Genomic DNA, 26,226 nt, shown 5'->3' with positions numbered 1-26,226 from the left:
ATGAGCTTCTTTCATATTGAACACACTATAAGCTCACGTTACGCGCGCTCATGACTAAAAGGTATGTTGACAATTCAAAATCAGCGTCAACTTCCACTGTGTTGTTTACCAAGGTCCATGGTAAATGCAGCCAAGAAGACACTCTGATGTATGTCTGCATCTATACTATGATATGGTAAGCTCTCAATACTTACCCTAGCCGAGAAAGCACTCCGTCAAAGCTTTGAATAGTGAAGTGGTCATCGGCGCCGAAGCAGAAGCTGAAAAGAAATTTACCCAGATGCATTAGCGCTGGAGCAGGTGAAAGTCCATGTCGGGATTTCAAGCTTCAAAATAGTTGATCAATCTCCACATGGAAATCAGTCACAGCTGTATATGTGTCTTTCAACACTTCAATGCATTGATGTATTGAGAGTATCGAATGAATTACGTATTCCTCATTTCATGCAGAGAAAGCAAATGGCCTGTCCTCAAAGGGAGACTAGCTCCCTCATGTAGGTCCGTGATTATGTTAAGCCTCCACATACAGTATTCTTCCAAGATAAGTGACCCTGTCCACGCTTCACTATGAAAAACATTGTGTTTGTTGGAAGACATTCCAATGCAACCTAGTGAGCTGCTAGGCGTCGGCTTTGCCCCCAATATGCACACCGGTAAGCGAATTGGATTGCGGCTTTGTCGAAGAAATCGGTGTTGAATAAACTACTCAAGGCCTTTCATCTCTCCCATGGGACGAAAATGTTTAAATCGGCCATGGTGACGATCATATGCTGTAGAGTAGTTTGGAAAATACTGTAGCAAATCGTCGATACGTTCACTGAGCAAATCAAACCATCAAATTCTATACGCAACTATAGACTCGTTCTCCCAGAACCATCTAGGAAAGAAGATTAGAAGAAAACAGTTTCATCAATCCATCCGCACACTTGGCAGCATTTACCATGCCAGATCCGCAGCCTCTCGGTGCTAAAGACCTGAAGAAACTACTAAAACTTGTCGAAAGCTACAACAACTTCCGAAACACAGACGGTTACTGGGAGTTTGGTTACGATGTTGGAACGGGCTGGAAGAAGATGGGCGTTGTTACCGCTCACCACGCCCAACTTCTAAAAGAGTTGAAAACGAAGTTGGAGGGACACCTTTCGTTCGACACGATCGACGCTGGACAGAAATCATGTCCTCGTATTCGACTACACGCGGACCATTTGAAGGATTCGAACGCTTTCGTTAAGGGAATTAGAAATATACGAGATATCCTTTGCCCAAAAGAGAGTCGACATACGGACAAAAATTTCGGAGCAGTCTGGGATGACGAAAATGAGATGTGGCCGCTGTACGATATTGATCCCAACTCACCATACGGATTCGTCTGTGGTTTGTCTCCCGTCTTCGGCATTGTGACTACTGGCGTTCATCTAAACATCTACAAACGTGACGCAAACGATATCAAAGATCCGAAAAAGTTTTGTATATTCGTTGCGAGACGTTCGGATCGGAAGTCAACCTTTCCAAGCAAGTACGATCAGTGCGCTGCTGGGGGCTATCAGAACGCGGGTGGGGGTTTCGGCGAAGCTAACGACACGACTGCGAAAGAATGCCTTAAACGGGAAGTGAAGGAGGAAATAAACGGTAGTCTACGAGCTGGCTGGCTAGAGGAAGTCAAGGAAGCCTCTCCGATTCAGTTTGCTGTTCTGCGGGATGAACGATGGGGCAAAGACTTTCTTGGTGCCCCTGAACTCGGCGTCAAAATTCCATTCGATTTGGAAGTGAAAAAAGACCCGATTTTCAAGCCCAATCCGGACGAAGTCGACTCAGTCGAGAAGAAGTCAGTCGGCGAGATTGTCAAAGATCTTCTCGATCACAAATTCAAGCCTAACTCAGCACTCGTCATGATCGATTTCCTAATCCGACACGGCTGTCTGGGAGATATCTCACCTGACAACATTTTGGATCGGATGAACGAAATGCTCCAAAAGCACGCAATTGTCAGTGATCTTCCTCACTGGAAAGTGATGTAAAGAGCCAGACACAGCAGGACGAATACCACGCCGAGCAGGATCTCTGGACACTGTTGCTGGATACTATGGAAGCACCTACAATACAGAAAATAGAGAGAGAGAGAGAGAGAGAGAGAGAGATGTGTTTGTGAAAGGCACTTAAATGTGCAGAACAATGACGATTGAGGGCAGGCGCTCGGCAAGCGTGTTAAGTGGATCCTAGTATTTTGCGAAACAAACGTTGGAAAAGTAATTTTCTGGTATATCTTTTCAATTTTTTTGTTCTGGAGAGGCAAAATGAAGACTCTGTTGTCGGCATTTCGGTTCCTGAGAGACCGCGAGGCTTTCAGTGTGCTGGTCAAGATGTCACCTCAATGTCTCGGCCGATCTAGAGACGTCCAAATACTCATCTAGTATTAGTATAATACACTCGTTTGAACAGAGACTCATAAGGGTCCGTCTTGTGATAGCGGATGATTACTAGCTGGTTTCTTGTACACAATTAGAGGCAGCAAAGGCATACATCGGCGTCCGATGGCGTCAATCCCCTGTCTCGCCGCAGGTCTACAACCTACTACGAGACCTGGAAAGATATTCAATTAGGTATCTCGTCGATACTCTTAACTTGAACCTCTTTTACCCCGTTCAACTTGCGTCGCATGCTGCTACTCGCAGCGTAAACTGAAGATGTTAGAACCCGAAGTATCGAGGCATTTCCATCGCCAGGACAAGATGGAGAACCTACCTGCCCGCCGAAGCCTGTTCGAGCTACCCAATGGTTGAAGGCTCTTCAACCCATGCCATGGATCAACACGTGCATAGTCTTCCCAAAATCTCTTCCTCTCGTAGTCGAAACTGTCCTGTTGTGGGATCACAAGCTTGCCAACAGTCTGCCAGGGGTGTTTTGATTCATCCCACACGGCACCTGCATATTCAACAGGCTGATCACTGAGATTCTCTAGTAGCTGCACTTGGAAGAGATATTCCGCGTCATGGTGTGCATGAAAATTCTGTAGCCACTTTTGCAGGATGGACTCGTCATGCTCTGGCTTCACAGTCTCATCGTAGAGCTTCCTCTGCGTCTCGGTAGATGGCACAAGGGAGTACTTGATGACGTAGTTTCCGAACCGGTACGCCGTTTGGGAATACTGTCGCGTGGATTCGAGGTGGGTGTTGCGGACCTGGTCGCGAGCGAGTTGGAGTTGCGCATCTTGGCGAGCGTTGAGCTCTCTATTCAATTCTTCTTTGTTGCCAGCATACTTAAGCCGGAGGCCGATAATTTCCTTTGTTGTCTTTGCGTCGGCGAGGTCAATGGCCGGGGTGCTGTTGAATTCAATATCCTGAGTTGGAGTATCCTTGCCGGCCTCGAACATTTCTCCTTTGACGTTGAACAGCTTCATGGCAAAGCCCCGAGGTTGGGGGATGCGGTCCTGCAACGTGTAAGCACAGCACAGTACACTTCAAGAGATAGTGATGAGAAGCAAAGAACACTCACATCAAGACCAGGGTCGCCGGGCTCTGAACTGTATCTACATGCTACAGGGTACTCGCCGCCGTGTTCGAAAAGTTCCGTCTGTTTTAGATGGGGAGGCAAGTCATCAGGGACGATAAATATGCCTTTGACGATGCCTTGTGTTCTGGCATGGGTACCACTATAGCCATGACGTGTCGAGTTCCAAGTTCTGCGCTGCCCCTCGTTGATCATATCAGCAACGGCTTGAATATCTTCGGCTTCACTTGTGGGCACTTCTTCAACCCCTTTCGCATCCCACCGCACATAGGCACGTGTGGAGAGGTCTTCGGTTGGAAGGACATTGCTGATGATGTTATTCATGGCGTCGCGATCTGACGTTGTTTGCTATGTAAGGAGGACTCAATGTCTCTTCAATATGGAGAAATCTGTAAAATAGACACGCATCATTCAGATTATGGGATTATTCCAGGTATTAATGTTTCCTGCCCATCCATATACAGTAACATTGCCGTTCCTCCGCGCGATCAGCGTGTCAATATCGCCCCTGTGATATTTGATTAGTTTGTGTTAGCTCATGCTAACCCAGGCGCTACATGTTATCCGATCGCGCTACACTGCGACGGCGTCGAATACCCCGCAACAACAAGCTCTGGGGTAGTGAAGCTTTTGAGACACTCTTCCAAATTCTGGACGCCAATCAGGGAGTGCCTGTTGTAATCCTTTCATCCGAATCAACGGTCGAAGGCCGATGGATGAGCCTGGCCATCTTACCCACGAGGTATCACTGTGGAGTTAGTTGATTGGGTTCACCCGGTTTTCGTGTACTTCGTCAGAAGCAATGGGCGTGAACGACTATGGTCGGGATTGAGTCGAATATAGGGGCTGCTAAGCTGAATTAATCCAATGAACTCAGTGCTGGCGTACCGAACACCCGTCGACAGCTCAGCAAATGATGGGTACTAGTAGTTACATGTATCAAGCAACGATTGCGCCGACTCGGGGACATCCAACTCTCGGGGCCGTGAAGCCAATCCGCCGTAGCGATTTGGGCATTTTCCCCGGGAAGTTCGGCCAATCGGCCCCACCCGCGCCGCGGCCGGAGACGCCGATGTCAGCTGCGGCCCAACTCCACTTCCCTCGATGGTAATCCCCTGTATTGTATTCTAGGGTCGCCACGAGGACCTGGATGATGGACCACGGTCGTGCTTCCCGATGGTATGCAAGAGCTAATGGCCTGCAGCAGCACAGAAGGTGGGTGGCAGTGATCTTAGAGCGCCAGAATGGGAGTTCGTCCGATCCAATTCTTGAAACAGACTCAGCCGATCACAGAGGCCAGGTACTCCACCAAACATGATCTACCACATCGATAATTCGGGCCACTAATTGTTGATTACTGACTTCGACTATGGCAAGATAGATAGCGACAGGAAATGGAGACATCGTGAGGGCCCTTCGTGTGTATTGACAAGGAACTTACAGCTTCCGCGTATGGCAAGTTGGCAACCCATTGGAGTCGAGCTTTTAGTCATTGGTTCGCCATCAACCTTCCTACAACCGAGGAACCGAATCCGAACGACTAAACAGTCGTTAGAGGGTCGCGTCATTGGTGGCTTGTCCCTCAGCTCACCGTCTGTGGCTTGCAAGTTGCAGCAGGGCTGACAAGCACACACAGCACCCCGCGCAATGACTGCGCCACGAAACATGACGACAGGATAGAAGCTGAGCCGAGGGCGCGGGCAAGACGCTGAAGAACTTGGCTTGACTGGGGACAAGACGGGAGAGATCCAATCCCCGCCCCGCGTTAGGCTGCTTGCGGCACGTTAGTTATGCCCGCCCCTGCCAATTTCCGCAAGCTCCGTCTGACTAGATGGTGATTAGCGTTCCTTCGAGGCTCTCTCTCAGCAGTAAGCAAGTCTGACGCCTTTTCATAAAGCTTCAGCTCTCCCCTCTTTCTCGATTCTATCGGATCGTTCAACAAGCATACTAAACTTCAATTGATACTTCGACTATTGTACATCTCGAAACCTCCATTTCTCTCTCGACTCAGCAACCCCAATCTTTAACATGTCTGCAAACGATTACTACGGAGGCGGCGGCCACAACCAGAACCAGGGATACGGTGGACAGCAAGGATACAACCAGGGCGGTTACGCACCCCAACAGCCCACCTATGCACAGGTGAGACCTTCAAGATAGTTCTCGAGTTGACATGAAGCTACATCGAGATCGGTAACACTAACACCCTCTGAAGGGCCAGCAGCACCAAGGCGGCGGCGGCTACCCCCAACAGTCACATTCTCCCTACCAACAGGGCGGTGGCTACAACGCCCCTCCCCAGCAGCAGCACGGATACGGCGGACCCCAACAACCCACCTACGCCCAGGGTAACCAGCACCAGCAAAGTTACGGCCACGACAACCGAGACAGTTATTCCCACAACCAGCAACTGCAATATGGCGCACCTCAGTATAGTGGACAGTCCCAACACGGCGGCCAGCCTCAGTATGGCGCTGGTCCCGGTGGTCCCGATCAGGATAAGGGCCTCGGCGCAACATTAGTCGGTGGCGGAGCGGCCGGATGGGCGGCGCACAAGGCCGGCGGCGGTTTCATTGGAACTGTCGGCGGTGCCATTGCGGGCGCGATTGGAGCGAACTTTTTGGAGCATAAAATTAAGTAAGTGCCTGATATTTAGTTCGAATGGCTCAAAGTGCACGACTAACATGAAGCAACTACAGACCCGGGAAGGACGAGAAGAAGCACAAGAAAAAGCATGGTAAAAAGGACGGGCACCGCAAGCGCAGCGGTAGCAGCAGCTCGAGCTCCAGCAGCAACTAGGACGCTGTCTCCCACGTTTCTGTGAATACTTCTGGTGCCTAGATCCGGATGATACCCCCGTTTCAATCTATGTCAAGCGCACCGGGAGAACGACTGCCGACGAATGGTTGGATTTTCATGACCTGCTCTCATAGACGATAATGTACTATTAGCCACGGATGATAACAATGGAATTGAATGAATACAAGGGATGAGGGTCTTTAGCGCATTGGTTACTCTATTGGTATCTTTAACACAGACTTTACTATTACAGCATCATCTCACTCCATCGTCTTCAGATTCTTTGCGACCTCAAATGTTGCGTCCGTCTTCGACTTCACTTCTTCAACGTTAACACCGGGCGCGACCTCGGTCAGTGTCAGACCGCCATTCTTGCGATCGACCTCAAAGACACACTATCGTCATGTTAGCAACGAGTCCCTTAACAATCAATTATCTGACTTCACGCTCAACTCACCAGATCAGTAATGATTGTGCTGACAACACGAGCACCAGTCAACGGCAGACTGCAGTCTTGCACAATCTTGGAAGAGCCGTCCTTAGCAACATGCTCGGTCGCGACAACGATCTTGGTGTTGTCGGGATTAGACACCAAGTCCATAGCACCTCCCATGCCTTTGAATACCTTGCCGGGAATCATGTAGTTGGCCAAGTCGCCTGTGGCGCTCACCTGCAGCGCACCGAGAATAGAGACATCTACATGGCCGCCACGGATCATGCCAAAAGACTCGGCGCTGTCGAATGTTGAAGCACCGGGAACGAGGGTGACAGTCTCCTTGCCAGCATTGACGATGTCGCTAGAGTTGGACATGTCAGCTCGTGCATCTTAAGTCCTCTTAAAAGTATACTTACGCGTCGACCTGGTCTTTGGTAGGGTAAGGACCCATGCCCAGGATTCCGTTCTCAGATTGAATCCAAACATTGCGTTCAGCCGGGAGGAATGAGGGAGCCAGAGTCGGGATGCCTATTACAGTCAGCGCCTCTCTTCAAGCCTCACGGGGTTATGAATCTCATCTCACCAACGCCGAGGTTGACGTAGAAACCCTCCTGCAACTCCTTCGCAGCACGTCTGGCAATGCGATTGCGCCTCGCCTGCGCATCGTTCTTGGGTGCATTCAGATCTTCGCCTTCACCATCCTCCGCCCTTGTCTTGAGAATCTCAATATTCTTCTCGGCGGTCGAAGGCACGATTCGGTCGACAAAGATTCCGGGCAAATCGACGTCGTTGGGGTCGATTGCGCCCGCCTCGACAATATTCTCCGCTTCGACGATGGTGACTGTTGCGGCCTTGGCCATAATGGGTCCGAATGCTTTGGTTGTATATCTGCACAGAGACGCAGTTAGCAAGGTCCTTTGCTCAGTCAATTCGCAAGTAGTTTTCGTACCTGAACACGCAGTTTCCTGCTGTGTCCACTTTCCATGCTCTCAAGATGGCCACATCTCCCGTAAGCGCAGTCTCCATGAGATACGTCTTGCCGTTGAATTCTCTCGTCTCTCTGGTGCGTCCGCGCTCCTTCACGGCGCCAGAAGCATCGAGTTTGACAGGAATGTCACCACTCTGAACCAGAGAGTCTGCTCATGTCAGCTACATCTCTCAGTTCCTATCAAGGAATAACCTACGAGCTCCAGTGGGCGTAAAGAAGGCGGGAATTCCAGCGCCACCGGCACGGATCCTCTCGGCGAGCGTTCCCTGAGGGCACAGCTCGATGCCGATCTCTCCAGTGAGATACTTCTTCTCCAATGCCTTGTTGTTTCCGAGGAATGACAAGATCAGGCGGTTCACCTGGCCAGCCTTGGTGAGGACGGCCAGACCACCCTTGCCTTCTTGGCCGGCATTGTTTGAGACAGCTGTAAGCGAGTGCAGGTTCTCGGGCCCCCTACGGTTTATTGCAGCGATGATTGTGTCTGTCGTTGAATGTGTTAGCCATTCTTCTAATCTCTGGCAGTGCAGACATATAGAACATCGCCCAACTGGACTAACCTGCAACACCACAGAGCCCGAAACCCGAACTCAGAATAGTTGATCCGCTCTTGATGTCCGCGACAGCCTCATCGGCAGATGCATACAGCTTCGAGCCACCTCTCTTCGTAGCAGGTGCCTTCTGTGATCTGCGGATTGGTGTCGTCGTTATGTCACGGCATGTCGCAACACCAAGGACCTTTGCGCGGGGGAAACGCTGAGCTTGCGCACACACTGCGGGCACAGCTCTGAAGGATGCGCGGACCAGCACCCGCGGGCGCAACTGGCGAGCAATGGAAGACATTTGTTCGGTCCTTTTCTGGAGGAAGAAGCAGGCTTATCCACAAAACACAAAAGGGAAGGTTTCAATCAATTGTGACGAGAGACCATAGATTAAGCACAAGTAAAAGAAAAAGGAAGGCCGATTGTCGGGGGACATTTCTAGGTTCGGGTTAGGTGGGCGCGACTTCATCTTTTTGAACGGATTGCTGCGCGGGACGCCTCGGCTGTTCTTTTGCGCGCCGACCACGACGGAGTCCCTCCGCTCCCGCGGTTCAGTAGTGGCTTCGGCATGAGGGGGAAGATGCAGGCAAAGACAGGGGAGTCTCTGACGTCTTCGTGGCGGGGCATCGGGAGTTGTGGGAACTCGGAGTTTCTTCTACAGTAGCTCTCGGAGACCAAAAGTAGACTCCGAGTCAGCTTAATGGCGTACAGTAAACAAAGGCTTGTCATTGGTCTGGACGGGATGACGGCAAGGTCAAAGAGACGATCCGGGGATGGTCTAAGATGCTACCCGCCGTGGGTTCGTCCTCCCCCGCAGATTTGGGGTCTGGGGAAGACGGGCTTCAAAACGGGGGAGGGACCCCCAAGCTTTGCCCTTGCTTGGCAGATAGAAACTCGGGTCTTGTTGTCTTGTCTTCTCTGTTGTTCTCGTCTTTCCAGTCTCTTCATAGAGTTTCCCAAGGTTACACTGCCAAATCTTATTCGAATTCAACATGACATCGAAAGACTTCGACATGGATCCCAAGGTTGAGCATGACGAGAGCCACCTGGAGGTTGAAGCGGAACGCCAACGGCATCTCACGAGGACTTTGCTCTTCAAAGTTGACACTAGGTAAGCTTTTGCCCCAGGTTTTCAACTACAAGCAACCCTTTTGAAGACTCATTCCAACTTACACGCAACGATTGACAGGGTCCTACCGCTTTTGGCCCTACTGTTCCTCTGTTCCTTTCTTGATCGAACCAACGTCGGCAACGCAAAGATTATTGGCCTAGCCGAGGACCTTGGCATCAGTAACAACCAATACAACCAAGGCTTGGCCGTCTTCTATGCGACATACATCGCGAGGTAACATCTCTCCATCCGTTCTCAGCTGATCTTGGCGCTGTCAACGTGCTCTCGTCCCATGTGGTTCCCCACAGTCGTCCGGTCGCTAATGCACGCCCAGCGAACTGCCAAGCAACCTCGTCTTGAAGAAGGTCTCGCCGCGGATATGGCTCCCCTTTCTTACCTGTGCTTGGGGTATTGTTAGTACGTACACGGATCAACAGTAATCGGTCTCATTATCATCCATCACTGACTTTGCAAAGCCATGTGTCTCGGCTTCGTCCGTAGCTACGGCAGCTTCGTCGCAGTCCGAGCAATCCTGGGTCTGACTGAGGGTGGGCTGCTTCCCGGAATGGTGCTGTATCTTTCTGGCTTGTACACCCGCGGAGAACTTGCACTGCGCATTGGTATCTTCTACACGGCTGCATCTCTCTCTGGTGCATTTGGAGGTCTTCTCGCCAGAGGCTTGTCCGCGATTGGTCCTGCGGCTGGCCTTGAAGGTTGGAGATGGATCTTCATCATTGAGGGCATCATTGTAAGATCTTGAACCCCGGCCATGGAACTCGTGAGTATTAACATACTTCCTTAGACGGTCGTCTGTGGAATCATTGCCGCTATTGGCCTGCCAAACAACCTGGCGACGGCGAAGATCCTAACGGATGAAGAGCGAGAGTGGGCGCTGCTCCGGCTCCAAGGTCATGCTGGAGACCGATTTGAGTAAGATCCCAATACCCAACTGTAAAGAACCTCGATAACTGACATATTCACAGCTCTTCACGCGAAAGGGAGGAGAGGTTTCGATGGTCCGAAGTTGGTCGCGGCGTTTTCAACCTTCAGATCTGGCTCAGTGCAACTGCCTACTTTGCCATTCTGTCTGGTCTATACTCCTTTGGTCTATTCGTAAGCTTCTTGGTTTCATACGTATTGTCACACAGCTGATTGAGACCAAAAAGCTCCCGACAATCATCAACGATATGCATATCGCTTCCAACTCAAATCAAGTTCAACTTTGGTCCGTGATCCCGTACGCGGTCGCGACCCCCGTTACAGGTGAGCAATGGCAAAAGATTAAGAATAGAGACTTAGCTCAAAGCTGACTTCCCTCATAGTCCTCGTTGCCTTCCTATCCGATCGCCTCCGCCTACGTGGCACACTCATGCTCTTCGTCCTGCCCATCTCCATCGCGGGCTACGCAGCCATCGCCAACGTCACGGCGCCACAGACGAGATTTGCAATGACATGCCTTATGGCCATTGGCATGTACAGTGCCGTCCCGTGCGTCTTGGTTTGGAACTCCAACAATTCGGCTGGCCATTACAAGCGCGCGACAACGTCCGCGCTTCAGCTTGCCATCGCCAACTGTGGCGGTTTTGTAGCGAGTAAGTTTGCAATACGCATCAAACAAGCATATCACTGACTGGATTTGCAGCCTTCATCTACCCTAGCACTGATGGCCCATTGTACCATAAGGGCCACACTGTCATTCTGGGACTGCTATGCTACGCATGGGTGGCGTGAGTAAAACCATACGCTGTTCGTGGTTCAATAGACTAACAGAAAGCCCAGGACCTTTATCAATGTTCTCTGGTGCGCCAAGATCAACCGCGATAAGGCTGCTGGGAAGTATGACCAGTTCGTTGGTACAGGTGATGATCGGGAACCTCACTTTAAGATGGTGTTGTAGGAATGGCTAAGCGATAATTGGGTGTCGAGAAGTGAAGCACGTACCTAGATCTTATGGTAGAATGATATTCTCTGTCTTCAAGTTACGGAGTTTGCTGGGTTTCAAGTTCCAGGCCTAGCTTTTCTTTCAAATACTCCGTAGACCGTCTTCATCAATATCAGAGCACACTTAGTCATGCGCATGTCGCTAGTCAATATTTTATCCACAGAGGGAAAGGATTTTGCGGCCGGACTTGCATTGCATGTCGCTGTAAGGGCAAGTAAGGGCACCCAACATCTGGATTTAGTTTCTTGCCAGTCCTTCCCTGAAGGAAACTAAGCATGTTTGGCAATACGATAAACTGGGACATGAAAGTATTGAAGAACAAAGCTCGCATTCATAAAAGGCTAAATGATCCGGTTCTGGAGCCCGGTAGTGTACAGCACCCCTATGAGCATCACAAGCGCCGGCGATCTACAACTTGGACTCGCGTCCTGGAGCGAAGTTTGACCTCGCAGCTCCGCCGATGGCCTCCGTAATAGTATCAATCGACTTCAAAATCCACTCGCTGCCTTCATCGCTAGCCAACCACTCCGCACCTTGAATGTCCTCCTGGTTGTCCGCCTTATATGTGCCGTCCTCAAGTCCCTTCCTCAAGCCGAAAACGTGCGATAGAACCTGCGGGCCAACACCGGTTTGTGCTCGCAAGCATGAAATGGCAATCATCGAAGTCAGCACTCTCCCGACGCTGGCCAGACCTCCCCGCTCCTTGGGTTCCGACAACAAACCCGCATAGTGGCTGTGGAGAATGTGGACCGGAAGATCCGGGTGCGATTGCGCCAGCTTCTCGTAGAGCTTGACCTCGAAGGGAGCGTAGATCGAGTCCCACAGGCCCTGGCCCCGTACTGTGATGGCGTCAATGTTTTGCGCGTTTGGTGTTCGCGTTGGCTTCGTCTCCAGTTGTGCCGTAACATCCTTAGGGAGGCTGGCGTAGAAGGCGTTAAGACAGTTGATGGTGCGAGGGATGCCGTTAAAGCTGATGCACTTAAGACCGATTTCGCGAATGAACTCGGCAGTCTCGCGCTTGTCGGGGCGGCCGGAGGAAGACGCAACACTGTAGAGGGATTCTAGAGAGTCGGGGGAGTTGAGTGTGAAGGTTGCCGCGGCCTACGAAATGCCGAGGTTAGCAACTAAGCTCGCACGAGTGTTGTACCAGCTCAGTTGTACTCAATTGAGCCACACAACAGAAGCTGCGAAAGTCGCGATATGTCTATCTCACCGAAATTGCTAGCCACGGCTTTGCGCCGACGTTTTTTGATGCCGCATCCTTAGCGATGGCTTGGTACACCTCGCGAATATGCGACGGCGCAGCCGTCTGGCCGGGACGGGCAAACGGCGCGTTGATGAGTGCCTTGAGCGACGGTGCAAGCTTCGACATGGTTTCCTCTGGTTTTCGATTACTGCTGGACCTGTTCTGCTTCAACTGTTTCTCTGCGGGCGCATCATCCATCGGACTAGAAGGCGTGCGTTCAAGCGAAGGTGGCGGGATGCAGAAGTGGTTTTGTTTCCCCAATTGAACGAGACCGGAGGGGTTCCGCAAGTCGGAAGACAAAAGAAGGTCCCTCGACCGTGCGTCTCGGACTCAAAAAGAAGTGCCGACGCGAAGAGTCCCATGTGACATCAGCGTGGGGAAATTGGAGCTCGACTCTTTAAACATTGCGCCGAGCGGCCGAGAGCTCGCCGGCTCTACATTTAGAGGCCGAGGGATTGCGGGATGAGAACGAGACCGGACGCGTATCAACAGACAGCGGGCGGATAAGCTTAGACAAGGGGTTGATGGTAACAATGCCGCATTACTTATCAAAAGAGCATTTCCATGGATCCAGTTTCTGAAAAAGGATGTTGAGAAGTCCCTCTGGCACTTTGGTTGCATGTAGCATTGCATATACCCACAGCACACACTTACACCAGCACACGATGGCCGGCGGCAGCAAGCAGAAGGAGCGTTTCTGGCTTGGGTGAGTTACACGGGTCCAAGTTGGAAATGGAGGCTGGCATCGAGCTGATCGATAATTGCAGAGGTGCTGCAGCATCTATGGCAGTCTGCTTCAGTACGTTCGCCATTGAGCTTGAGCGACATCGCCGTGTTTTGAATGGTCACTGATCACACAACTTCAGCACATCCCTTGGATCAAACTAAGTAGTGAGTAAAGAGTTGTTCACAGCTAGGAGCGCGCAGAACGAGCACTGATTGTAAAAGTCGAATGCAGGTCCTCAAGTCAAGGGAGTCAATGTTTCGAGCAATGTACCGTTTCGCAGCTAGGGATGGTGAGTAATACAGCTAGTTCTCTGCTGTAGTCACTACTCACTCTGCGCAGGGTTCTTTTCCTTGTGGTCTGGGCTGTCAGCATCCATCTTTCGACAAACCACTTATTCGACCGCTCGGTTCGGACTATACAACTACTTTGCGCAAAAAGCGAGACAAGGGACGGGCCAAGAGAAGTTGACAACAGCGATGACGATATCTTGTGCCGGGTTGGCTGGAGGCATGGCAGGGCTGGTCGGAAATCCTGCGGAGGTATGGCTGACATCGCTCCACTATTCAGCGCAGACTCTCACAGGTGTCAGGTTGTCCTCGTCCGCATGTGCGCCGATGGAGCCAAGAATGTCGGCGAACGATTCGCTTACTCGAACGCTGTCGAAGGGCTATACAGGATAGGTCGCGAAGAGGGTGTGGGAGCATTCACAAGAGGCATATCTGCCAATGTGGTGCGCAGTATACTCATGAGTAAGTCAAGCGAAAACCTCGGAAACGACTGTAGAATTTATTGAAGCTGATGCCGAATGATAGATGTGGGACAAATCGCCACGTGAGTGCCAAATGAGTGGACGTCCTTAGGTGAAGGGACTCAGTAAAACAAGCAAAACTGACACGAAAGCACGAAACAGATACTCAACAGCGAAACGCATCCTTCTGCAAAAGACTGAAATGAAGGATGATATAAAAACACACGCCGTGGCATCCCTCTTTGCTGGAACTGCGGCGACAACGATTTGCGCGCCAGCTGATGTCCTCAAGAGCAGAATTCAAAGTGCTGCTGCGAGCGGCCCAGGGGCAAACGTGAGTAGACAGGTCCAGTCCCAGTCCTTGCAGAGGAACCGACTAATCGAACCTAGTCTTTGCTTCGTATTGTACAGACGGGTCTGAGGGAAGAAGGAGCAATTTTCTTGATGAAGGGATGGACCCCGGCGTGGTTGAGATTCACGTAAGTCACATCCACGATGAAAGGAAATGTCGAGAATGTTACTAATAAACCGTATACTGAAGGCCGAATACTGTCCTGACTTTTGTGTTCATGGAACAGCTGCGGAAACTGACGCAGTGGCAGTTCGCCGCCCCGGTCGAAACCATGAAGGCATGATGTACGCCAAATGGCCAACCGAGAGGTGTTTCTCTAGAACCCAAACTCTGTCAAATTAGGCCAGCTTAGCCAGTCAAAGTTGTTCATGTCGTCCCAGGATAGGCCTGCAAATGAGGGGTCGAACTCGTTGCCTGGCTGATTGAGAACCTCAGCAATCTGGTCGTCAGACATGGCAGAGAACTGCAAAGTCCCAGGCCATAGCTGCGACTCCATGTAAGGCGGCTGCGAGACCGGTGGCCCCATATTGACGGGAGGCGAGGCAGCAACAGCCGACGAGGGCGTTCCGAGCTGACCACTGCGAGGGATACTTGGATCAGGTTGCATACTCGTCTGAGGCTGGCCATCCATGGCTGTGGCCGCCTTCCTGACGATACGTCTTAGATATTTTCCGTACAGTGTAGACAAGCCATTTCTGTGCTTTGTGGCAGAGCCAATACGTTCCAAGACATCTGCCGTTTCTTCAATGAGGTTCCGAATGCTAGGTGCCAAGTTCGAGCTGCCCGTGGCGTAGGCGCTCAGAGTCAGGGCAAAACAGGCTGCAAACGAGACCATGATTGTCGTGTTGTTCGGGATCGACTGGAGCTGCGACTCTCCTTGGATCGCTGCTCGCATGACCGTCACAGCAGACGATAGCCCGGCCGTACGGAAGAATTGCCGGACTTCCATCGGGGCGGTCGGGTGGTTGATGACGCCTCCGTACGTCGAGAGCCGGGTGTGGGTGACGAGAATCTCAACGTACGGAGGGAGTCGGCGCTGGGGGCCTGTGCCAATGGCGTAGCCCCATTCAGTCAGCCATTGATCGAAGAATCTCTCAATAGCACTCTGGATCGACTGGGCGATGAGCCCGCCGTCCGTAGATATTCCCTGCGACCCGTCGCAGAGCGCGCGGACTGTGTTGAGTAGTCCGTCGAGGTCTCGGCGAAGGACGGCCATCGAGACTAGATGACCATCCATGGGGTCAGCAATGCTGGACCGATGCCATTGGTCGCAGTCTTTGATGACCCGGGTGATGGGCACGGTATAGGGTCGGCCGCGAGCTAGAGACATGCCTCGTTCAAGAACGAAAAGTGCGATCCAACAGCGCTCACGGCGACGGAGAAGGCGCTGTCCAAGATCAGAGGTATGTTCAATGTGGCTGAAGCCGTCCATGGCCAGTGCTGTCCGAGGATCAAGACAGTCTCCACGGGACAAAGCCATGTTCGAACCGGAACCAACAACTTCCATTGGGATGAGGAGCTTATTCAAGGACAGATCAATGGCGATAGTGGCAGCCATATTGACATACCAGCAAGTCTCATCATCAGTGCTATGCTGGCCAGGAAACATCCATGGAACGTTGACCATGAATGCAAGAACAATCTCAACGGACTTGTGTCGGTTCGCGATGACTCTATGTGCGAGGGTCTTGCAATGGTTTGACAGTCTCTTGGACAAGGCACCAGCGGATGGAAGGAACAGGGCCGATGCGGCCATGATGGAGGTGCACAAGAAGGCAGATCGCGAGCGCGTGAAGGATGGAGTGTAGATCTTGGGATCAAGTCCCCATCGGGTGTGGGCAAGTTTGCCATGGAAGCTGGATGGTGAGTTTGACGAAGCCCTCATCGGCGGTGGGCGTGTGTCACTTACAAAGCAAATAATGATTCTGCCTCTTCCTCAGTTACAAGACCCATGGTGATGGGATCTATGTCGTCGCCGACATCGAAGTTGACGCGAACAGAGGTGAAGAAGGACTGGATCTCCAAGTCCTCATCGGGTTGTTCGACCTGCTTCTTGCGCCCGGCGCGGGGACCTGGCTGCTTTGGCGAGAGGCCACTGATGGGCTTGGGCGAAAGCTGCAGATTCGAAGCGCGCGCCAGGAGTTGGAGCGGGTTTTCGGCATCGTCGATTGCCAGGCTCTCCTCGTTGTGATGATGCAAACTCATATAAGTGTTGCTGTCTGGGGTGTTGTCCAGGTCATCATCATCGTCAGATGAGAGGTCGGGTTGGTCGGGGCTGTTGAAATGCGATGAACCCCGCCTTAAGTGAGAGGAGGCGGTAGTTGACCGAGCATTTCGAGAGCCCTCCAGGAGCGCCTGGAGACTGCCGATGGCCTTGTCATCTTCGGAGTTGTGTTCACCGGTTCTGGCTCTTTTGATGGCCTGCTCAATCTGATAGAGAGCTTTATCTAGGCCCTTTCGCTTGCTATTACACGCCCAGCCAATGATCAATACTACATTAGAGAAGGGTGGGGGAGTTGTGGTGCGACTCAAAGGGGTTGTCTCGGTCATGGGGGGCCGTTTGGTGTCAACACCATTAGACGGCGGGGGAGCTTTGGGGGCCTTACTTCTTGATTCCCTTCTGTCTTCCAGCGTGGAACGTAGGCCGTATGCACTCAGAATCGAGCTGAATGCACCTCTTGCATTTGTTCTCATGCGGAGAATAGTCGCACTTGATCTTGCTTCGGCGGCAGACCAGACAGGCGGCCTGCTTTGGACGTAGCGATTGAGGATCCTCCATCCAGGTGAGGGGAAGGTGAGAGGAGCCCGGGTGCACTCTGGCGATCTCGGTGAAGAGCTAAAGTGCTCTGTACGGACAGCAAGCGACAAGATTTGGATTAGAGGAACACGCGTTATTTCTCGACGTATTGACTTCTGGGGCTGGGGTCGAGATGAGATCCAATATCAAAGCGGCCTGGTCTGTTGGCTTTTTGACGATACAAACACGCTACCCCTAGAGCAGACAGCTCTGCTAAAGATGGAAGTGCTAAAACATTGAGCCTTGCGACTCACTGACGAGAAGTCTACTTAATTGAGAGGTCTCCCGCCAAGCACCAGCCATCAGGGAGGGAGAGAAGCTCGTCCTGTGACTCGTGTGAAGCCGGAATCATTGGGGAAAGTTGAATGAGGGCACGAATCAGCACGCAGCTACGGACCCGTCCGCCGACTTGGAGGAGCTTAGTCATTACTTCATCTCTCTTGGCAAGTTAAGAGAGATTACATAATGTCAACGGTGTACGGAGTAGTGGCAGCAGCTGTTGTGTGAGTTCTTTGAGGAGCTGTCGCTGCTGTTGCTAACGCCAAGGACATTGACTTATTCTTGGCTTGGCCACACCTGGCTCTTATTACCTACCCTATAAGTGCTCTTGAACCATCCATCTATTGTCGATCGTCAACCTCTTCATACATAAGTACTTACCTCTCGACTCCTGTTGCAATTGCGAGTGAGTTCCTAGGCAGAAGCAATGCCACATTTACGCCTCCGCAAAGAACCGGGACCAGCCCAATCATGGCCAAAGTCCCTAGAATCACGGTCACCAACACGTCCCATCGTCCCATCTGCACGCATTGGGAGTGGCTCAGGGGATAACCAACCACACTGCTTGATGCCTTGCCATACTGATACGGCTCATCAAGTTTGCGGCAAAGCGGCCTCGGCTGTGAGGCCAAATTCGGCCTCAATCTCACTTGACTCTAACCAACCCAAAGATGAGTACATGCTTAAGTACGGTACTTTAGTTCAGGTAGATCCATACTCGAAGAAAATCTTTCTAAAATTGAAAATCCCAGATGATTTAAGCTCTGTTCGCCCCTCAACCCCGCCGCCATGGCACCTTGGCTTGCTGCCAAGCACTCGTCTCCCCAGCTCTTCAGGATTGCAACTACCGTTTGTCACTCGCATACTGCACCAGCAACAACAGCTCGACTCATTCATATACCAAAAATGATGGCAGACTCAACGTCCATTACACATACGATCCTTCGCAATGGTACGCCGACGGAGGTTGCCAAACACCTCAAGGAGGTTCGAGCCAATGCCGCCGATCCGACATCCATCACATACAATCTCCATGAAGCGGTCGTCCGAGGTTCCATCCCGCACAGCATCTTCTCAATCTGGATCCCTCTATCTGACGATGCAAAAACGATCGTGGCAGCCCTCAATCAACCAGGGAGTACGTCCGAAAGACGCGCGGCTATGAGGGCATTTCTCAAGGCTATGCGATCAGAGGACACGATGATTCCGGTATGGAGTGAGGCAGGCGGTGCTCAAGGTGTCGCAACAATCATGAGTAACCTCAGCGTCAAGGAGGTCAAGATGCTATGCAATGGCCTCGCCAGGACAGCCTCCCTTCCACACGGGCGATCGCAGCGACGAGCGAAATTGACAGAGTTGATCGCCATCCTCGGCGCTGGGACTCCAGTCCCCAAAGAAAACCCAGATGCGAGGCCGCTGTTATCCCATTACAGGAGAATCCTGCCGGCCTGCACAACCGATCGAGTAGCCGAGCATGAAAGGACATCGCCCAACTGGACAGTAAGGCAGCGTTTCAACTTGCTTCGCACCCATCCAACATTCTACGAGACCAAATTCCTGGACTCCATCTTTTCGAATGGAGAATCTCCTTCTGCCGAATTCGATGCCAGCACGTGCACGCAGCTCATCAACAACAATTTTAGCTTCGCCAAGGACATGCTCCTCAAGTTTCTCGACGCCGGGGCTGAGCTCCCCGTTACGCCAGACGTATTCATCAAGCAGATTGCTTTGCCCATTGTGAGACTTTTACGACGACGCAGAAAAGCCGTTCAGCAGCATCTTCCGCTTGAGATTCTTGAGCTTCTCGTCCGCCTCATCAGCAGGCATCCCGACCTTCAGAGGATGCTGGACGATAGCCTTGTCGGCGTCATGTTCCATGTCATCAAATTCTGGGAGCATACCCGTTCGACGCGACCACAAGTTGAGCAGCATTTGGTCAAGCTTTTGAATCTCACTCCTGAGACAAAGTGGCAATCAGCCAAACAGATCGTTTCGCATCTACGTGTTGTGAATCCGGCCGTGTCCTACAGATTATTTCGGCTTATGCTCCGACATCTACCTGCCTTCAAATTCGATATCGACGACGCTATAGGCAACGAAAACATCTCTCTCGAGAAGATCAAGGGACCGTGGCCAGCGAATTTCTTCGTCACAACGCTTGGGCGTGATGACCGGCTTTCTTCTCTCCGCTTAGTCCAGCGCTTGATGGCTGCTTTCCCTGACGGACGTTTCCTGAGGTATTCATACGTCAGAGATTGTTCCATCTTTGAGCATGAGCAAGACTCTGATACAGTCCAAGGTGACGCGCTCGCACTCGAAGTTTTTCTTTTGCGAAGTTCGCCAGCTTCCAACCCCCTGAATACAAGCTACGACAGCAAAATAGACGCAGATCTAGAGAGGCGCAGGAAAAAGGCATCCTCAAGCCGTGATTGGGAAAGTCGAACCTTGTGGGCTCAGTCAGCACTCGACCTCTCCATTGCGGCGGGCTCCTTAGATCTCTACGCAGAGAACCTGCTTTGGGCGAGACGCTTCAACAAAGACGTTTTTACCGTGAGGGGTCTTTACGACGAGCAGGCTTTGAAGACTGCCGAGGGTTTAGACTTACTCAGCGGTATTGAGATAGCTTCTCATGCCGGCAAGCCAGATTTCGATGCTGCGAAATCCGTTCGGTCTGCGAACAAGATTATGATGCAGCTGCTGGAAACCGCATCAATGGCCACCCGAGAACCCAGCTTCCAGGCTTATGACTGGCAAACGGTCATAGAATTGCCTGCAGCAGTGGTTGAAAGACGTTTCCAGCTGGTCAATGAGTTCCAAGATGCTCGAAAGCTGACCGATACCGAAATCTCTGAGATCCTTTGGCAGCCAACTGTGGACTTCTTGGTTGAGCTAGAGACTTTCTTGCTTCATCCCAACCATCAAGAGCTCAACTCTCTCGGATCACGTGGGCTGGGCTTCCCCAGGGACTGTCTCGGAGCCCGTGAAAAGCGATCCCACGTCTTCAAGTTCGTGGACGGACTCGCCAAGGCACGCGATGAGTTGTGGCAGAAACACCGTCCTCGGCGTTTCCCATCGGTTCTCACGCTGGGCGAGCCATGGCCAAAGGGATTGCCGCTGCAATCTCTTTTGCCTACCGGATTCTTCGGCCTGCAGAATATCGATGCCATGCCTTACGTTCGAGAGCGGATCGAGAAGGTTGTCTTCGGGGCTCCCGAGGTCTTGCTTCAAGAGCCTCCGAAGGAAAAGGAATCTCAGCAGACGATAGGTTGTTTTGTGGACGAATACAGCTTTGCACTGAAAGCGTACATCGATGGAGGGGACATGGAAGAAAACTGTCAGCGAGAAGAGCGCACTCGTAAAGCCTGGCGCCATGCAGTCTACAGCCTCAGTGGAGCGAGAATGACGAAAGCTGAAGCCCTACGGTTCTGGGAACAACGGTTCAACCGCGCGAATGTCCCATTACCTGCAGACCTTAAAGCAGAGTTCCCGCGACGAGTCGAGCTCTCGATTCCTGAGGTCGGAAATCCAGAAACGCCAACAGAGTGGGATCCGGATTCTTGTCACGCGGAATTTGAGGAGCTCGGTAGCAAGGAGATTCCCGTCACGATCTTAGACGTGATGATAAGCTACGATGCCTTTGGCCTAGGTGGTGATGAGGTGTGGGCGGCGTGCAGTTGGTCAGATACAGCGCAAATTCCACCAAAGGAGAGACCTAACTTCTGGGACGTGAGCCAATTCTCACAGCCCCTTTCCGGTAAAATCTTAGACGCTTACTTCGCGTCCCTCCTTCTCTCTCTCAACACCATCCACGGCTCCGACTGCTCGGTCTTGAAGCACCCATTTCCATCCCAGGCCGATGTTCGATATCCGGCGCTTTACTTGGATCAGGACTTCCTTGAGACCACTGACGGAGCGTTTTTCCGCGACGACCCGGCCCAGATAGAGCATATCATCAAATCAGGTCCACCAGCATTGCTTGTACCGGTCGTGCAATCAATCCTCCAGAACGTAGCTGCCAACGAGGAATCGGAGTCTCCAACGCATGCACATATCCAACTGGCTATGAAGCTTATCAAAGTGCTCGCAAACAGCGACCAACCATCTCTGGCTTTCCCCTTCATCAGGGATGTTGTTCTCAACAGACCAAGCGATAGCGCCTGGCACAGAGAACTTCTCACCAAAGGATTCTTCAACGCCATTCCTCCGAAGGAGGCAAAAAAGCTTCTTTGTATGATATCGATTGGCATACAGGAGAAGCTGGAGGAGCAGCAGGCCAGATACAAAAAGGCCAAGGAGGAGGGCGGTGAGCTGGCTGAGCGGTCTCCACCCGCAGTCAAAGTTACGACGGTCAAGATGGTGGCAAAGCTTCTGAGCAATGCGCCGTTCCTGGATGTCACATCAGCTGTTGATATCCTTTCAGGTCTTTTGACCAAAGCCCAGCACATCGACATTCGAGTGGCCATCATTCAGACCCTGTTCGACACCCTAGAGACTGAGACAGCTTCGCCCGATGTGAAGAACCGGATTCTGACTGTCATTGAGGACCTCGCCGTGCCACTTGCAGCATCTCTCGATGAGCTTCATCCAATGACAGAGGATGATTGGACGCAAGCAGAAGCTGATGGCGCTCTACCCGAAGTGGCCAATGCGAAGGATCGATCTGCAGCTCCTATCCGGTCTCTGTTCTACAATTTGGAGATGAAGCTCTGCAACGATCCTGTATCCAAAGCAAAGCTGGTCGGTATCACGCATCGATTGATATTGCAGTCCGCAGAGAACAACAGACGGTGGTTAAAGTTGTTTCTCAAGAAGAATGGCTTCTCGTTGCCTTCTGGGGAGAGCCTCCCACTCTCGCCAGTCGACCCTGCCATGCTCAAGATCTTTCAGAGAACTCCGGTGTACTTCTCGCGACCGATGCTTGGGATGCTAAGCCGGTACGTTCTTGCCAACGTTCGACCCTCTCCCGGCATGGCAGCCGTCACGAAGAAGATCGAAAGCAATGCTGCCCTAGCCAACTCGAATGCAGGAAGACACTGGTTGCAGCTCTTCAGCGGAAATGAGGGAAAGATGGTTTCAAGCAATTGGACCTACTGCCTGGAGCATATACATCTACCACATATGAGCAAAGAAGTCGCTAACCCGAACGACCGTATTACCGTTGACATGCTCCAACGTTTTGCGAAAGATTTTGCAGACGGGCTTATCAGCCATGGAGACCCTTCTAACGTTGAGGCGCTGCTCAGGCACAAGTCTGAGGCGATGATGAGGGAGAAGAATCCAGAGACGCTGAAGAGCTGGCAATTGACAACGCAGCCGGTGCTACAATCGGTCATCGCAAGAGTCGAGGAGTTACGCACTCCTTCATGGCAGCATGATCCGATGCGAGAGCCCAAGGCTCTGCCAGACCCATTCCGCCTAAGAGTGGCAATGCTGGCTGTCCCTCCCGGAGGTGCTGAAATGGACGCTTTGTTTGCTAAAGAGATATCGGCATTGATTGACGAGTTGGCAAATGGAGATGCCATGTACCACAACAACTGGATACATGTGAACAACCAGCTGGCACGTAACTATTCCGTCTGGACACCACGTCTTGTTTACATTGCTACCATTCTGGGCGATCTCTCAAACGTCAACGTCGAAAGTCCTACGCTAGCAGATTACCTGCGAGTCGAAATGGCCAGGGACCTCATAAAGCGGGCTGACTATCCCAAGGCCAGAAATGATATTAATAAGTTGAAGGAGATCCTGCGCACCTGGAAGGAGTCCCCTGTCGAAAAGTTCAGAAGTGACCAGAGGGATGTTAGCACACTACCGCTCTTTGACGAGTAGTCTGCCACAGTGTCACTCGCTCGCCGATACTGGTGAGCTGGAGTTGGTATACGAGGACTCCGACTAGGATGGGACCACGACAAGCGTCTACGGGCAACCCCATGTGTACCTTAGACCACATTTTACGCCTTTCAAATCTGCACACTGTAGCTCGATAGAAGCACAACTCCATATATTACGTTTATTTCTTAGTATTAAACTTCATATGTTCGTCATCAGCACCGGCACAGGGCCACGACAGCTGATCAAGCGCAAGCATGAGGATCCCTCCGGCCCCACGAGAACACCGAACAAAGGCTGACAAACTTCACTCTAGACCGCTGCTTGCTGATGCAAATTAAGGTCTGGTCTCCTCGCCAGATTGCCATGGTGGTGCTAGACCCGGTGTTTGCAACCTGTTATCGGTTAGTAGTGCCGATGAGGCCTGCAAACAATCCTTCATAGGCATTCTCTGGCATTGCGACGGGGGTAACAATGCTACCGTGCTACGTCACCACTCGGCAGGAGTATGTGATAATCATCTGAAGATGCGATCGTCTTAACTTGTGCAACTCGAGCAAAATCACGTGTCGAACTCTCTGTACGGAAGTCCGTCGTAGATTCGGAGGTAATGAAACAGTCAAAATTTCCTCTCATGCTTTTGACATCCTGCCTTGATATTGAAGACGATACAGCTAGGCTAGTCCTTCAATTGCATGTTGACCGCGTCCGCAATGGCAATCCAGGATACGAACGGCAACTCTGATAAGCACCGGAATAATGGGCCCAAGGTCGCAATCATAGGCGCGGGTTTGACTGGCTTGATCGCCGCCCAAGGACTGAAAAAGGTGAGTGAGCATGTGTAGCACCAACTCGCGTCAGAATTTGACACGATACATCAGAGTGGCTTCAACGTGGTCGTGTTTGAACGTGATGAAAGCATAGCAGCTCGGCCGCGCGACTGGTCGATCCTCATCGGTTGGGGCATGAGCACACTCACAGAGCTGTTACCTGAGCAGATTGTGAAGAACTTCCCTCAAGGTATTTGCAATCCGCACCTTGAATTCAACGATTGGGACGAGAGCGTCATCGGGTACAACGGCGCTACCGGCGAGGTCATGTTCCAAAACTCGACGCCAGGCGCTCGGCGGATCAGCAGACGACGCCTTCGCAAAGTCCTTGCTGAAGGGCTCGATATTCGCTGGGGAAAGTACCTCGATCAGATGATGCCCAGAAGTACCTCGATGGACCTCATCTTCCGAGATGGAGAGAGATATGAAGCCGATTACGTCTTGGGAACAGACGGCGTCTCCTCCAAAGTCCGAGAATTGCTTATGGGGGCTGAGAAGGCTAGGCCAGTGCCATCAGGATACTCCATCGCGAACTGTGTCTGCAAGTACGGGGACGCAGATAAGGTCAACGCCGTGGTGAAGGCACACTCTGTGTGCGCGCTCATGCTTGGAACGGCAAACCTGGCTGGCTGTGGTGGTGAGTATATGGATGCTCGAAAGGGTTTCGTGCGCGTCTAAGCTAAGATTGTAGTCATGTCCGCGGAAGATCCGAACGATGTTGCCAGTTGGGAGACCTTCTGGGTCAAAGTATGGCGCGGCCACTCCGTCAGCCTGAATGGCCAAGAAGCCATTAACTATGCAAAAAAAGATCTATCAGGCATCTGCGAGCCGTTCCGGTCTGCTCTAGAATGGACACCGGTAGGAAGCTCCTGCTATCTTGACGAGATGAAGTACTGGCTTCCCAGCCCGTGGGAGACACACGATGGTAGAGTAACCTTGGCAGGAGACGCTGCTCATCCCATGTTGCCGTGTAAGTCAGACTTGATTGTGCGGGTACTGATGGGACAGCCTTTTGGAACTAACGCCATCACTAGTCCGAGGCCAGGGACTTCAGCACGCGATCATTGATGTTCAGAACTACATAAATACTCTATCAAGGTTAAGAGACGTTCGTGAGGTTACCAGCCGCAAAAATACCATGGAAGCATATGGTGCAGACGTCGTCGAGCGGGGCTCTGTGGCTGTGGCTCAATCTTTGAAAGAGGCAGAGAATTCGCTGAATCCGGACACCGTTGGGAATATGCTCATGGTCACCCAGGGACACGGGAGGTCTATATAAGACCCCAGAGATGCTTTTGATGTAACAAAGATCATACACGGTTTTCGAAACCTTGCAGTCAGGCCAATCCAGTACATGGTGCTCATAGCAACTAGAAACTTAGCATGCAGCCTGGGTTGGGAGCATCGAAATTCCCCAACAAACAAGTCAGCCATGAACAAGCATTTAACTATCTTCGTCGTACCCAGCCATCAGAAACTACCCTTTGTTGGTACCTGATACGGCTGCATTCAATGCCTCGAACATCACTCATGCTGATGATGCTTGGCTCAAACGACTCAACGTCGCTGTCTACATCGAGGTAGCACGTGACAAGTACCAAAGTAATTGCTGACGACTTTCTTGAAGAGATCGGAGTATATTAATGCACCCGACAACATCCTTTCCCGAACCTGTTGCAGTTCAAGGAGTGCTTGTAGATGAACGAGCTCATTATCATTTTGTTGAAACGCCGTATAATGATTCTTTCAACACGGGTGGAAGGTTACCGTCAGCCTCTTGTCCGCGCACCTTCGTTACAATGGGGAACATATGGCAGAGAGAAATGTATGCATCGTCTTGGATATGCCCACAATGATTTGAATCCTGGAAACATCATGCTCAATGAAGGGGATAGACCTATGGTCAGTGACATGGGCTCGGCTAAGCTACTTGGGTCGGAATTATCTCAAATGGGTATGTCTGATTGAAATTATGGGGTTTGAATACATCAAGCAAGGTCAGTTATGAAATTGACGTGAAGGAAATCAACGGGTGACTGCTGAACCCTAAAGTAAAGGATTCCAACTATATCTCCCTTCTTGGTGTGTCTTTGGCA

The 26,226-nt window shown here is 51.6% G+C and overlaps 12 protein-coding genes across 12 annotated transcripts; 7 read left to right on the top strand and 5 right to left on the bottom strand.

Moving 5' to 3' along the window:
* Positions 1–941: 941 nt before the first annotated feature.
* CABS01_07053 (thiamine pyrophosphokinase) lies at positions 942–2,018 on the top strand (the record flags this gene model as incomplete). The annotated part of the gene is made up of 1 exon (XM_060540417.1): positions 942–2,018. The coding sequence occupies one exon, from the start codon at positions 942–944 to the stop codon at positions 2,016–2,018; it is 1,077 nt and encodes a 358-aa protein (XP_060403302.1).
* A 574-nt stretch (positions 2,019–2,592) lies between these two features.
* On the bottom strand, positions 2,593–3,831 carry CABS01_07052 (uncharacterized protein; the record flags this gene model as incomplete). Its single annotated transcript, XM_060540416.1, has 3 exons — positions 2,593–2,678; positions 2,743–3,427; positions 3,493–3,831. 3 exons carry the CDS (start codon positions 3,829–3,831, stop codon positions 2,593–2,595), a joined length of 1,110 nt encoding a protein of 369 aa, XP_060403301.1.
* A 589-nt stretch (positions 3,832–4,420) lies between these two features.
* CABS01_07051 (uncharacterized protein) lies at positions 4,421–4,618 on the top strand (the record flags this gene model as incomplete). The annotated part of the gene is made up of 1 exon (XM_060540415.1): positions 4,421–4,618. The coding sequence occupies one exon, from the start codon at positions 4,421–4,423 to the stop codon at positions 4,616–4,618; it is 198 nt and encodes a 65-aa protein (XP_060403300.1).
* A 917-nt stretch (positions 4,619–5,535) lies between these two features.
* CABS01_07050 (nitrogen starvation-induced glutamine rich protein) lies at positions 5,536–6,306 on the top strand (the record flags this gene model as incomplete). Its single annotated transcript, XM_060540414.1, has 3 exons — positions 5,536–5,649; positions 5,723–6,144; positions 6,207–6,306. 3 exons carry the CDS (start codon positions 5,536–5,538, stop codon positions 6,304–6,306), a joined length of 636 nt encoding a protein of 211 aa, XP_060403299.1.
* A 260-nt stretch (positions 6,307–6,566) lies between these two features.
* CABS01_07049 (coenzyme A transferase) lies at positions 6,567–8,570 on the bottom strand (the record flags this gene model as incomplete). The annotated part of the gene is made up of 7 exons (XM_060540413.1): positions 6,567–6,701; positions 6,764–7,103; positions 7,159–7,270; positions 7,326–7,630; positions 7,692–7,878; positions 7,927–8,211; positions 8,288–8,570. 7 exons carry the CDS (start codon positions 8,568–8,570, stop codon positions 6,567–6,569), a joined length of 1,647 nt encoding a protein of 548 aa, XP_060403298.1.
* Positions 8,571–9,261: 691 nt separating this feature from the next.
* On the top strand, positions 9,262–11,277 carry CABS01_07048 (major facilitator superfamily transporter; the record flags this gene model as incomplete). Its single annotated transcript, XM_060540412.1, has 10 exons — positions 9,262–9,380; positions 9,459–9,614; positions 9,715–9,797; positions 9,857–10,128; positions 10,183–10,310; positions 10,364–10,493; positions 10,547–10,643; positions 10,703–10,972; positions 11,023–11,107; positions 11,160–11,277. The coding sequence occupies 10 exons, from the start codon at positions 9,262–9,264 to the stop codon at positions 11,275–11,277; spliced, it is 1,458 nt and encodes a 485-aa protein (XP_060403297.1).
* A 453-nt stretch (positions 11,278–11,730) lies between these two features.
* Positions 11,731–12,766, bottom strand: CABS01_07047 (uncharacterized protein; the record flags this gene model as incomplete). Its single annotated transcript, XM_060540411.1, has 2 exons — positions 11,731–12,423; positions 12,536–12,766. The coding sequence occupies 2 exons, from the start codon at positions 12,764–12,766 to the stop codon at positions 11,731–11,733; spliced, it is 924 nt and encodes a 307-aa protein (XP_060403296.1).
* Positions 12,767–13,233: 467 nt separating this feature from the next.
* CABS01_07046 (uncharacterized protein) lies at positions 13,234–14,678 on the top strand (the record flags this gene model as incomplete). The annotated part of the gene is made up of 10 exons (XM_060540410.1): positions 13,234–13,274; positions 13,336–13,367; positions 13,435–13,459; positions 13,517–13,584; positions 13,635–13,834; positions 13,885–14,044; positions 14,108–14,126; positions 14,206–14,377; positions 14,434–14,522; positions 14,585–14,678. The coding sequence occupies 10 exons, from the start codon at positions 13,234–13,236 to the stop codon at positions 14,676–14,678; spliced, it is 900 nt and encodes a 299-aa protein (XP_060403295.1).
* Positions 14,679–14,711: 33 nt separating this feature from the next.
* On the bottom strand, positions 14,712–17,174 carry CABS01_07045 (uncharacterized protein; the record flags this gene model as incomplete). The annotated part of the gene is made up of 3 exons (XM_060540409.1): positions 14,712–16,251; positions 16,305–16,859; positions 17,002–17,174. 3 exons carry the CDS (start codon positions 17,172–17,174, stop codon positions 14,712–14,714), a joined length of 2,268 nt encoding a protein of 755 aa, XP_060403294.1.
* Positions 17,175–17,848: 674 nt separating this feature from the next.
* Positions 17,849–17,992, bottom strand: CABS01_07044 (uncharacterized protein; the record flags this gene model as incomplete). Its single annotated transcript, XM_060540408.1, has 1 exon — positions 17,849–17,992. One exon carries the CDS (start codon positions 17,990–17,992, stop codon positions 17,849–17,851), a length of 144 nt encoding a protein of 47 aa, XP_060403293.1.
* Positions 17,993–18,377: 385 nt separating this feature from the next.
* On the top strand, positions 18,378–23,300 carry CABS01_07043 (uncharacterized protein; the record flags this gene model as incomplete). Its single annotated transcript, XM_060540407.1, has 1 exon — positions 18,378–23,300. The coding sequence occupies one exon, from the start codon at positions 18,378–18,380 to the stop codon at positions 23,298–23,300; it is 4,923 nt and encodes a 1,640-aa protein (XP_060403292.1).
* Positions 23,301–24,013: 713 nt separating this feature from the next.
* Positions 24,014–25,409, top strand: CABS01_07042 (uncharacterized protein; the record flags this gene model as incomplete). The annotated part of the gene is made up of 4 exons (XM_060540406.1): positions 24,014–24,127; positions 24,182–24,767; positions 24,822–25,100; positions 25,165–25,409. 4 exons carry the CDS (start codon positions 24,014–24,016, stop codon positions 25,407–25,409), a joined length of 1,224 nt encoding a protein of 407 aa, XP_060403291.1.
* Between the last annotated feature and the right edge of the window lie 817 nt (positions 25,410–26,226).

Source organism: Colletotrichum abscissum (assembly GCF_030869225.1).
Source record: "Colletotrichum abscissum strain IMI 504890 chromosome Unknown Scaffold_15.1, whole genome shotgun sequence".
NCBI lineage: Eukaryota > Fungi > Ascomycota > Sordariomycetes > Glomerellales > Glomerellaceae > Colletotrichum > Colletotrichum abscissum.
The sequence above is the reverse complement of the archived record's forward strand: the minus strand, read 5'-3'. Positions and strand labels throughout refer to the sequence as shown.